Here is a 12,500-nt window from a genome sequence, read left to right as displayed (position 1 = left end):
CATGCTATATACACCTATCTACATGCTAGCAACACCTAGTTACATGCTAGCCTGGCAACATGCGAAAACATGTTAATGCCTAGCTATATGTTAAAACATGCTAACAATGTCTAGAAAAATGGTAGCAATGCTTAGCTATATGTTAAAACATGCTAACAATGTCTAGAAAAATGGTAGCAATGCTTAGCTATATGTTAAAACATGCTAGCAATGTCTAATAACATGCTAACACTGCCTAGCATTATTCTAAACCATGCTATATACACCTATCTACATGCTAGCAACACCTAGCTACATGCTAGCCTGTCAACATGCGAAAACATGTTAGAAATGCTTAGCTACGTGTTATCAACACTTAGCAACAAGCTAAAACATGCTAGCAATGCCTAACAACATGCTAGCAATACTAAGTTACATACTAAAGTCTTCCTTGGTTGGAGTGAGATTTCGTTGACATGAGCTGAATCAATCGTAGCAGTGGTGCATTCAACTCATTGTATTTATGAATGCATGTCATAGATCTGGACATGCGTAAACAGACTCTCATCTTTTGTTTGTGCATCAGGATACACCTGTGAAGCGCATAATAATCCTGCTGATTTCTTCCTGGATGTCATAAACGGAGACTCTACGGCTGTCGCGCTCAACAAATTAAACAACAGCGACGGTACAGCACACACACATACACACACACACACACACACACACACACACCGTTTGTCTCTGGAGTCTCACAAAGACAGGCCTTTGACTATCATTGCATGTTTGTGTTTTGTGCGTCAGAACTGGAGCCAGAGCAGTTGAGTTCATCTCTAAAGGGAATCGAGGATCGTTTACTGGAGGAATACAAGAAAAGCCCCGACTACAAACAGACTCAGAGCGAGCTGGAGAGAATTGTTCAGGGTCAAGATTACAGCATACGGACCAAATCCAGAACCATCACGTACAACACGTCCTTCTGCCATCAGTTCAAATGGGTTCTGAAGAGAACCTTCCGGAACTTGATGCTCAATCCACAGACCTCATTTGCTCAGGTGAGTTTGTGTTCAGGTGAGCCGTTTGCTGTTATCATGGGTAAAACGTCGTTTTTGACTCTTTAGATTCAGGTTGATATTTGCAGATTCATTCTGGTTCTTTCACCAGATCGGGGTGATGATTTTTCTGGCTCTGATTGTTGGAGCGATATTTTTTGGAGTGCAACAGAATTCAAGCGGCTCTCAGAACAGGTATGAACACGCATATCTCCAGCTGATATACTTCAGTCACTCCACCTGAGACACATTGAACCGATTGATCGTTTATTTCAGGATGGGCGCTCTGTTCTTCATCACCACTAATCAGTGCTTCAGTTCCGTTTCCTCGGCCGAACTTTTCATCGCTGAGAGGAAACTATTTGTGTGAGTATTGAAACACATTTGGTTAGCTATCTAAATGATGACATATCATAGACCTGTATTGTTTTATATTTGGACAGTACAAATCAAGCCAAAACTAACCCTCCAAAAACACCCTAGCAACTAGCCAGAACACCCTAGCAACCAGCTTTAGCATGCTAGCAATGCCAAGCTATATGTTAAAACATGTTAGCAGACAACACCAATCAACATGCTAGCAATGTCTAGCAACATGCTAACAATACCTAGCTATATGTTAAAACATGCCAGCAATGTCCAATAACATGATAGCAATGCCTGGCAACATGCTAGCAATGTCTAGCAACATGCTAACAATACCTAGCTATATGTTAAAACATGCTAGCAATGTCTAATAACATGATAGCAATGCTTAGCTATATGTTAAAACTTGCTAGCAATGTGTAATAACATGGCAGCAATGCCTGGCAACATGCTAGCAATGCCTAGCTATATGTTAAAAAATGTTAGCAACTTTTAGAAACATGGTAGCAATGCCTAGCTTTATGTTAAAACATGTTAGCAACGTTTAGAAACATGGAAGCAATGCCTAGCTATATGCTAAAACATGCTAGTAACGTTTAGAAACATGTTAACAACGTTTAGAAACATGTTAGCAATGCATAGCTATATGTTAAAACATGTTAGCAACATTTAGAAACATGGTAGCAATGTCTAGCTATATATTGAAACATGCTATCAATGTCTATCAACATGTTAGCAATGCTTAGCTATATGTTAAAACTGGCTAGCAATGTGTAATAACATGGCAGCAATGCCTGGCAACATGCTAGCAAAGCCTAGCTATATGTTAAAACATGTTAGCAACGTTTAGAAACATGGTAACAATGCCTAGCTTTATGTTAAAACATGTTAGCAACGTTTAGAAACATGGAAGCAATGCCTAGCTATATGCTAAAACATGCTAGTAATGTTTAGAAACATGTTAACAACGTTTAGAAACATGTTAGCAATGCATAGCTATATGTTAAAACATGCTAGCAACATTTAGAAACATGGTAGCAATGTCTAGCTATATATTGAAACATGCTATCAATGTCTATCAACATGTTAGCAATGCTTAGCTATATGTTAAAACTGGCTAGCAATGTGTAATAATATGGCAGCAATGCCTGGCAACATGCTAGCAATGCCTAGCTATATGTTAAAAAATGTTAGCAACGTTTAGAAACATGGTAGCAATGCCTAGCTTTATGTTAAAACATGTTAGCAACGTTTAGAAACATGGTAACAATGCCTAGCTATATGTTAAAACATGCTAGCAATGCTTAGCAACATGTTAGCAATGCCTAGCTATATGTTAAAACATGCTAACAATGTCCAATAACATGCTAGCACTGCCTAGCATCATGTTAAACCATGCTATATACACCTATCTACATGCTAGCAACACCTAGCTACATGCTAGCCTGGCAACATGCGAAAACATGTTAGAAATGCTTAGCTACATGTTATCAACACTTAGCAACAAGCTAAAACATGCTAGCAATGCCTAACAACATGCTAGCAATGCTAAGTTACATACTAAAAAAGTCTTGCTTGGTTGGAGTGAGATTTCATTGACATGAGCTGAATCAATCAGACACGCATTATTTTTATTAGAAGGTCTACCGTCTTAAATTTGTAACATCAAACATGACGTAATGAAAATAATGATCAGTTTTTGTGCACACTTGCATACCAGGCATTGACAATATCAATATTCTAATTTCTTGCAAGTAAATTTGCTTCCCAGCCCTAAATTCCAATCCCCATGCCGACAGAAAAATATCCCATGAGCAGATTTGTATATATGTCGTATGTACATAGAATGACTTGGACACGTAACTTGGTTTCCCACTGGACCAATATGAACCGATTAATAACTATGAAGCCAGCCAATCAGATTTAGGCTGGCAGGTTCTGTCAGCTCTTGTCATTTTTGTTCATTGTTATGTCATGTTATTCTGGTATCTTCAGGCATGAATACATCAGTGGGTATTACAGAGTGTCTGTTTACTTCCTGTCTAAAATCCTGTCGGACATTGTGACTCTGCGTACAATCCCCGGCATCATCTTCAGCTGTGTGGCGTACTGGATGATAGGTCAAACACACACATCATAAACTCTCTCAATGCACATTCCTGATGATATTGTCAATGATTTATCACAAAGAGATATGGTAGCAACATGCTAGCAATTCCTAGCAACATGCTAGCAATGCCTAGCTATATGTTAAAACATGCTAGCAATGTCCAGTAACATGATAGCAATGCCTGGCAACATGCTAGCAATGCCTAGCTATATGTTAAAACATGTTATCAACGTTTAGAAACATGTTAGCAATGCATAGCTATATGTTAAAACATGTTATCAATGTTTAGAAACATGTTAGCTATGCCTAGCTATATGTTAAAACGTGTTATCAACATTTAGAAACATGGTAGCAATGCCTAGCTATATGTTAAAACATGTTATCAATGTTTAGAAACATGTTAGCAATGCCTAGCTATATGTTAAAACATGTTATCAATGTTTAGAAACATGTTAGCAATGCCTAGCTATATGTTAAAACATGTTATCAACATTTAGAAACATGGTAGCAATGCCTAGCTATATGTTAAAACATGTTATCAATGTTTAGAAACATGTTAGCAATGCCTAGCTATATGTTAAAACATGTTAGCAACAGTTAGAAACATGGTAGCAATGCCTAGCTATATGTTAAAACATGATAGCAACATTTAGAAACATGTTAACAGTGCCTAGCTATATGTTAAAACATGTTAGCAACATTTAGAAACATGTTAGCAATGCCTAGCTATATGTTAAAACATGTTATCAATGATTAGAAACATGTTAGCAATGCCTAGCTATATGTTAAAACATGTTATCGATGTTTAGAAACATGTTAGCAATGCCTAGCTATATGTTAAAACATGTTATCAACATTTAGAAACATGGTAGCAATGCCTAGCTATATGTTAAAACATGTTATCAATGTTTAGAAACATGTTAGCAATGCATAGCTATATGTTAAAACATGTTAGCAACATTTAGAAACATGTTAGCAATGCATAGCTATATGTTAAAACATGTTAGCAACATTTAGAAACATGTTAGCAATGCATAGCTATATGTTAAAACATGTTATCAATGTTTAGAAACCTGTTAGCAATGCCTAGCTATATGTTAAAACATGTTAACGACATTTAGAAACATGGTAGCAATGCGTAGCTATATGTTATAACATGATAGCAATGCCTGGCAACATGCTAGCAATGCCTAGCTATATGTTAAAACATGCTATCAATGTCTAGAAACATGGTAGCAATGCCTGACAACATGCTGACAACATTTAATCGCAAAAACCGCATGCCCCGATATCTCTTCCGTTACATTTCTTGTTACAGGCCTGAAATCGACGGTGGAAGCATTCTTCATCTTTCTGTTCTCCGTTATTTTGGTGTCGTACACAGCGACATCTATGACCCTGGCCATCTCTGCTGATCAAACTGTGGTGGCCATCGCCAACATCTTCATGACCATCAGCTTTGTCTTCATGATGGTGAATAAACACTATATGTATTAAACCCCTTTATGCATCACGGTGATTTTACTACAGTTTATTAGACGTTGCGTGTGGGCTAGTGCCTATCAGTGTCAATAGGGTGTCTTTCATCAATGTTCTTGATTAGTAATTAATATTCACAGTTGGGCTGTTCATTTACATGTTAATAAGTGGCACCTGTGTAGCTCAGTGAGTAAAGACGCTGACTACCAGCCCTGGGGTCGCGAGTGACTCCAGCCAGGTCTCCTAAGCAACCAAATTGGCGCGGTTGCTAGGGAGAGTAGAGTCACATGGGGTAACCTCCTCTTGGTCGCTATAATGTGGTTCTCGCTCTCGGTGGGGCGTGTGGCGTGTTGTGAGTGGATGCCGCGGAGAATAGCGTGAAGCCTCCACACGCGCTACGTCTCCACGGTAACGTGCTCAACAAGCCACATGATAAGATGCACGGATCAACGGTCTCAGATGCAACTGAGATTCGTCCTCCGCCACCCGGATTGAGGCGAGTCACTACGCCACCACGAGGACTTTTAGAGCGCATTGTGAATTGGGCGTTCCACATTGGGGAGAAAAAACCCCCCAAAACAAACATGTTAATAAGTGAAATTAATTATATGACATAATTTGCATTAAGAACATTACGCAATTAATCACGTCCCCGGACCGTAATAAGGAATATTCATTCAGGATCATCAAAGCAATCCAAGCTTGAAGTACCACCTGTTTTCAGCAGGGGGCAGTAAGCGCAACTCAAGCTGTAAATGCAACACGTGGCTATAATGAGAATGCTAGCATGAAACTAGCGATAGCACAAGTTGAGAACGCGCTCTTGCGTTCAAACAGCTGAACGGAGCACAATTCTGAATGCAGGTGTCTTGAGACTGTTTTTCTACGTTTGTTTTATGACGCAATGCAATCAAAGCGAGATGCTAATTCTTCGAAAAGCCCTTGACGATTTGACAAATTCAGTTGCTAAATGGATTGCAGGCCAATGATTTTTTTTAACCAATACTAAATACCATATTTTATGAAATGTAATTGGTGTTTAAATTGGGATTTTCATGTGTTTTCAGATCTTCTCTGGGCTACTAGTGAACCTCCCGAGCGTCGTGGCGTGGTTAAACTGGTTGAAGTATTTAAGTATTCCTCGCTACGGTCTCGCTGTGAGTCTCCAGTCACATCCCCTCTGTAAAAGGGTCATGTTCTACACTTCTGTGGAATCTCATTAAAATGTTTTTGCACCAAAACCAGTCAAAGTGTGCGTAATGTGACCCTCTGGTTGCGCTTGTGTTGCTTTATGAAGTGTAACTGCAGATCAATGAGGATGTTGATTGGTTGTATTGATGGTCACAGGCTCTGCAGATTAATGAGTTCACTGGACTGAGTTTCTGTGACTCCAGGAACACAAGCATCGCTGGACCTGTAGAAGTGTAAGTATGAAACACACTGTACAGATAAAGTCATTAATTCACATATTAGAACTGAAGTATTGCCGTTATATACATATGCATATAATGTATATACATCATTTATATATACATCGATCAGCCACAACATTAAATCCACCTGCGTAATATTGTAGGTCCCCCTTGTGCCGCCTAAACAGCGCCAACCCGCATCTCAGAATAGTGATGATATTCATCTCCGCACAATTGTACAGAGTGGTTATCTGAGTTACTGTAGACTTTATCAGTTTGAACCAATCTGGCCCCAACAATCATCCATGCGATTATCTAATCAGCCAATCGAGTGGCAGCGGTGGATAAAATCATGCAGATACGGGTCAGGAGATTCAGTTAATGTTCACATCAACCATCATAATGGAGAAAAAGAAATGTGATCTCCGTGATTTGGAGCGTGGCATGATTGTTGGTGCCAGACGGGCTGGATTGAGTATTTCTGGGATTCTAGTCTCTAGAATTTACTCTGAATGGTGCCAAAAACAAAAAACATCCAGCGAGCGGCAGTTCTGCGGACGGAAACGCCTTGTTCATGATAGACATAAACAGAGAATGACCAGACTGGTTCAAACTGACAAAGTCTGCTTGGGGTCACGATTTCGGTGTTTGTTATGTTCAGGCGGGAAACAAATATATATAAATATATTCTATTTGGTAACAGACACTTCAAATCACCATGGTTACAGTAAATGCAGTATAAACATGGTATTTATCATTAGCCTGGTTACTGTCACAGTTACAGTAAACGCGGTGTAAACGTGGTATTTATCATTAGCCTGGTTACTGTCACGGTTACAGTAAACACTGTGTAAACGTGGTATTTATCATTAGCCTGGTTACTGTCACGGTTACAGTAGACGTGGTATTTATCATTAGCCTGGTTACTGTCACGGTTACAGTAAACGCGGTGTAAACGTGGTATTTATCATTAGCCTGGTTACTGTCACGGTTACAGTGAACGCGGTGTAAACGTGGTATTTATCATTAACCTGGTTACTGTCACGGTTACAGTAAACGCGGTGTAAACGTGGTATTTATCATTAGCCTGGTTACTGTCACGGTTACAGTAAACACTGTGTAAACGTGGTATTTATCATTAGCCTGGTTACTGTCACGGTTACAGTAGACGTGGTATTTATCATTAGCCTGGTTACTGTCACGGTTACAGTGAACGCGGTGTAAACGTGGTATTTATCATTAACCTGGTTACTGTCACGGTTACAGTAAACGCGGTGTAAACGTGGTATTTATCATTAGCCTGGTTACTGTCACGGTTACAGTAAACGCGGTGTAAACGTGGTATTTATCATTAGCCTGGTTACTGTCATGGTTACAGTAAACGCGGTGTAAACGTGGTATTTATCATTAACCTGGTGACTGTCAGGGTTACAGTAAACGCGGTGTAAACGTGGTATTTATCATTAACCTGGTTACAGTCAGGGTTACAGTGAACGCGGTATTTATCATTTACCTGGTTACTGTCACGGTTACAGTAAACGTGGTATTTATCATTAACCTGGTTACTGTCACGGTTACAGTAAACGCGGTGTAAACGTGGTATTTATCATTAACCTGGTTACTGTCACGGTTACAGTAAATGCGGTGTAAACGTGGTATTTATCATTAACCTGGTTACTGTCACGGTTACAGTAAACGCAGTGTAAACGTGGTATTTATCATTAGCCTGGTTACTGTCACGGTTACAGTAAACGCGGTGTAAACGTGGTATTTATCATTTGCCTGGTTACTGTCACGGTTACAGTAAACGCGGTGTAAACGTGATATTTATCATTAGCCTGGTTACTGTCACGGTTACAGTAAACGCGGTGTAAACGTGGTATTTATCATTTACCTGGTTACTGTCACGGTTACTGAAGCAGCCAAGTCTTTTACTTAAAGCAGCTGAGGGCTGCTGGACGGTGCTTGTTAATGGACGCGCACGCTCGGGTTGTTATTCACTGAAATGTCCACACTTAAGTTAATATGCTTACATTGTAGGTTTATTTTACCGTGACTGGTCTTCATTTATAGTAAGCAAGAATCCAACAAACAGTCAATAAATCCACAGTTCCAAGTTCTTCACTAGTACAGATTTCTTACTGCACAGCATGGTATAGCGTAGCGGTCAAAAAACTGTGTGCACCTTCCTTCCAGCAACACCTGTCACCTGGAAGGAAGGTTCCTCCCTATATTCAGTAACCAATTACTCGGAGAGACCCCTACTGGACACACACTTACATAACAAGGTTTAAATAAAGACAAAATGGCTCTTACAGTTACAGTAAACGCGTGGTATTTATCATTAGCCTGGTTACTGTCACAGTTACAGTAAACGCGGTGTAAACGTGGTATTTATCATTAGCCTGGTTACTGTCACGGTTACAGTAAACGCGGTGTAAACGTGGTATTTATCATTAGCCTGTTACTGTCACGGTTACAGTAAACGCGGTGTAAACGTGGTATTTATCATTAACCTGGTTACTGTCACGGTTACAGTAAACGCGGTGTAAACGTGGTATTTATCATTAGCCTGGTTACTGTCACGGTTACAGTAAACGTGGTGTAAACGTGATATTTATCATTAACATGGTGACTGTCACGGTTACAGTAAACGCGGTGTAAACGTGATATTTATCATTAACCTGGTTACTGTCACGGTTACAGTAAACGCAGTGTAAACGTGATATTTATCATTAACCTGGTTACTGTCACGGTTACAGTAAACGCGGTGTAAACGTGATATTTATCATTAACATGGTGACTGTCAGGGTTACAGTAAGCGCGTGTAAAGCGTGATATTTATCATTAACCTGGTTACTGTCACGGTTACAGTAAGCGCGTGTAAAGCGTGATATTTATCATTAACATGGTGACTGTCAGGGTTACAGTAAACGCGATGTAAAGCGTGATATTTATCATTAACCTGGTTACTGTCACGGTTACAGTAAGCGCGAGTGTAAGCGTGATATTTATCATTAACCTGGTTACTGTCACGGTTACAGTAAGCGCGTGTAAAGCGTGGTATTTATCATTAGCCTGGTTACTGTCACGGTTACAGTAAACGCGGTGTAAACGTGGTATTTATCATTAACATGGTGACTGTCAGGGTTACAGTAAACGCGGTGTAAACGTGATATTTATCATTAACATGGTGACTGTCAGGGTTACAGTAAACGCGGTGTAAACGTGATATTTATCATTAACCTGGTTACTGTCACGGTTACAGTAAACGCGGTGTAAACGTGATATTTATCATTAACATGGTGACTGTCAGGGTTACAGTAAACGCGGTGTAAACGTGATATTTATCATTAACCTGGTTACTGTCACGGTTACAGTAAACGCAGTGTAAACGTGATATTTATCATTAACCTGGTTACTGTCACGGTTACAGTAAACGCGGTGTAAACGTGATATTTATCATTAACATGGTGACTGTCAGGGTTACAGTAAACGCGGTGTAAACGTGATATTTATCATTAACCTGGTTACTGTCACGGTTACAGTAAACGCGGTGTAAACGTGATATTTATCATTAACCTGGTTACTGTCACGGTTACAGTAAACGCGTGTAAAGCGTGGTATTTATCATTAGCCTGGTTACTGTCACGGTTACAGTAAACGCGGTGTAAACGTGGTATTTATCATTAGCCTGGTTACTGTCACGGTTACAGTAAACGCGGTGTAAACGTGGTATTTATCATTAGCCTGGTTACTGTCACGGTTACAGTAAACGCGGTGTAAACGTGGTATTTATCATTAACATGGTGACTGTCAGGGTTACAGTAAACGCGGTGTAAACGTGATATTTATCATTAACCTGGTTACTGTCACGGTTACAGTAAACGCGGTGTAAACGTGGTATTTATCATTAGCCTGGTTACTGTCACGGTTACAGTAAACGCGGTGTAAACGTGGTATTTATCATTAGCCTGGTTACTGTCACGGTTACAGTAAACGCGGTGTAAACGTGGTATTTATCATTAACATGGTGACTGTCAGGGTTACAGTAAACGCGGTGTAAACGTGGTATTTATCATTAGCCTGGTTACTGTCACGGTTACAGTAAACGCGGTGTAAACGTGGTATTTATCATTAGCCTGGTTACTGTCACGGTTACAGTAAACGCGGTGTAAACGTGGTATTTATCATTAGCCTGGTTACTGTCACGGTAACTATATTGAAACTACAGTATTACTGTTGTAAAAAAATAGAAAAGGTTAATTGTACCAAAACTATGATTTTGCCAAGAACACAATGGTGACGGTAGTCATGGTTACTACAATATTACTATAGTAAAAACATGGTTAGATTTCATTAAGGTTCTTAACCAAATCAACATATTAACTTATTGCCTGCATTATCACGCTACATGCATCAACATAAAGTGCATTTCAAACTCACCTCAACGTATATGCAACGTATATTCAACGTTCAGAAGCTGTCTATTATCACTATAGAAGAAATGAACTGAGAATGGATGTCGTAATGCGACAAGTATTTTAATCATACACAGAAATCCCACATCTTCATCAACGGAGTGAGGGCAATGAACACCCCGAGCAGAAGGGGGTGTGTCTGTGTGTCGGGCTCAATGCGTGCTATATATCCTCGGGTGATGTCATGACTTTTTTTGACAATCGCTGTTGTACTCAACTGCTTAAAGACAAGGTTCGCAGACAGGAGACTTGAATGACGCAGGGGCTTCTCTATTGCTCGGGGGCTTACGTGTGCAGAATTGTGATGTCATCAACTGATTTAACATACTAGCAGTTGGACAGCTTCTCTCTGTGGAAAGTTCACCCACGTGAAACACAGGCGGAGTGCGTCCATCTACAGGGCGGTGCAACTGCTCGTCTATTTGCCGCTTTCGACAGAGCAAACGTTTTTTTTTTATCGAGATCCGTTATACCCCTAAAGTCTTCGGTAACTCAGATAGCCACTCTGTACAATTGTGATGAGAAGAACATCATCTCTGAATGCTGTTATTATATATAAGAGGCCACTGCAACATTTTACAAATATAAATATTGTCATTTAGAGCATTTATTTGCAGAAAATGTCAACGGGTCAAAATAACAACAAAGATGGCGTGTTTTCAGACCTGGAATAATCTTATCACGTGGTTTGTTGAGCGTGTTACCGCGGAGATATTGCGCAAGTGGAGGCTTCACGCTATTCTCCGCGGCATCCACGCACGACTCACCACACGCCCCACTGAGAGCAAGAACCACATTATAGCGACCATAAGGAGGTTACCCCATGTGACTCTACCCTCCCTAGCAACCGGACCAATCTGGTTGCTTAGGAGACCCCGCTGGAGTCACTCAGCACACCCTGGATTCAAACTCGCGACTCCAGGGGTGGTAGTCACCGCCAATACTCGCTGAGATACCCAGAGACCCCCCAGGGGTTTTCAGTGGGGTTCAGGTTTTGAGATTGGGCTGCCCATGACCGGGTCTTGAGCCGGTGGTCCTCCATCCACGCCTTGATTGGCCTGGCTGTGTGGCGTGGAGCATTGTCCTGCTGGAGAAACCCTTCCTCAGAGTTGGGGAACATTGTCAAAGCAGTTTTCTTCCAGGATGACCTTGTACGTGGCTTGATTCATGCGTCCTTCATGCCCAATTCCAGCCTTGCTGAAGCACCCCCAGATCATCACGATCCTCCAACTGGTCGATCTAATGGTCAGGCGGGTCCCCGGAAAGGCCTTCAAGCCACACTGTCTCGCACCCACTGGTGGATTAGTGGATGATACCAATGTTTGTTTTTTATTTCCTGCAAATAAAGGCTCTAAATGACAATACTCAAATATAATGTATGTATTCACAGAGCTCTCTCTCCTGATACACACTCTGTTGTTGTTGTAGCTGTTCTTCAGGTGAGGACTTCTTGCAGAATCAGGGCATCGATTACTCCACATGGGGTTTGTGGCAGAACCATTTGGCTCTGGGAATCATGACCTTCATTTTCCTGGTTATTGCTTATCTAAAACTGCGTTTCATCAAGAAATTCACATAAATGTGTGATCAGACTCTTCCACACACACTCCGCTGTTGTGAT

At 40.6% G+C, this 12,500-nt stretch overlaps 1 protein-coding gene across 4 annotated transcripts in view; it reads left to right on the top strand.

Moving 5' to 3' along the window:
• LOC127624964 (broad substrate specificity ATP-binding cassette transporter ABCG2-like) overlaps nucleotides 1-12,500 on the top strand; it is a 29,268-nt gene that overhangs the window by 11,632 nt on the left and 5,136 nt on the right. For 3 of the 4 annotated variants that reach the window (XM_052099949.1, XM_052099950.1, XM_052099947.1), the window contains exons 8-16: nucleotides 566-667; nucleotides 784-1,034; nucleotides 1,144-1,226; nucleotides 1,308-1,397; nucleotides 3,393-3,517; nucleotides 4,826-4,980; nucleotides 6,054-6,143; nucleotides 6,334-6,410; nucleotides 12,308-12,483. In XM_052099949.1, the coding sequence (XP_051955909.1) occupies nucleotides 566-667; nucleotides 784-1,034; nucleotides 1,144-1,226; nucleotides 1,308-1,397; nucleotides 3,393-3,517; nucleotides 4,826-4,980; nucleotides 6,054-6,143; nucleotides 6,334-6,410; nucleotides 12,308-12,458 (1,124 nt within the window). In that variant the 3' untranslated portion in view covers nucleotides 12,459-12,483. Of the gene's footprint in view, nucleotides 1-565; nucleotides 668-783; nucleotides 1,035-1,143; nucleotides 1,227-1,307; nucleotides 1,398-3,392; nucleotides 3,518-4,825; nucleotides 4,981-6,053; nucleotides 6,144-6,333; nucleotides 6,411-12,307; nucleotides 12,484-12,500 lie in introns of those variants that run through there. The other variant, XM_052099948.1, reaches the window with a different exon arrangement.

The sequence above is a fragment of the Xyrauchen texanus genome, chromosome 31, assembly GCF_025860055.1.
Source record: "Xyrauchen texanus isolate HMW12.3.18 chromosome 31, RBS_HiC_50CHRs, whole genome shotgun sequence".
Classification (NCBI taxonomy): Eukaryota; Metazoa; Chordata; class Actinopteri; order Cypriniformes; family Catostomidae; genus Xyrauchen; species Xyrauchen texanus.
The sequence above is the reverse complement of the archived record's forward strand: the minus strand, read 5'-3'. Positions and strand labels throughout refer to the sequence as shown.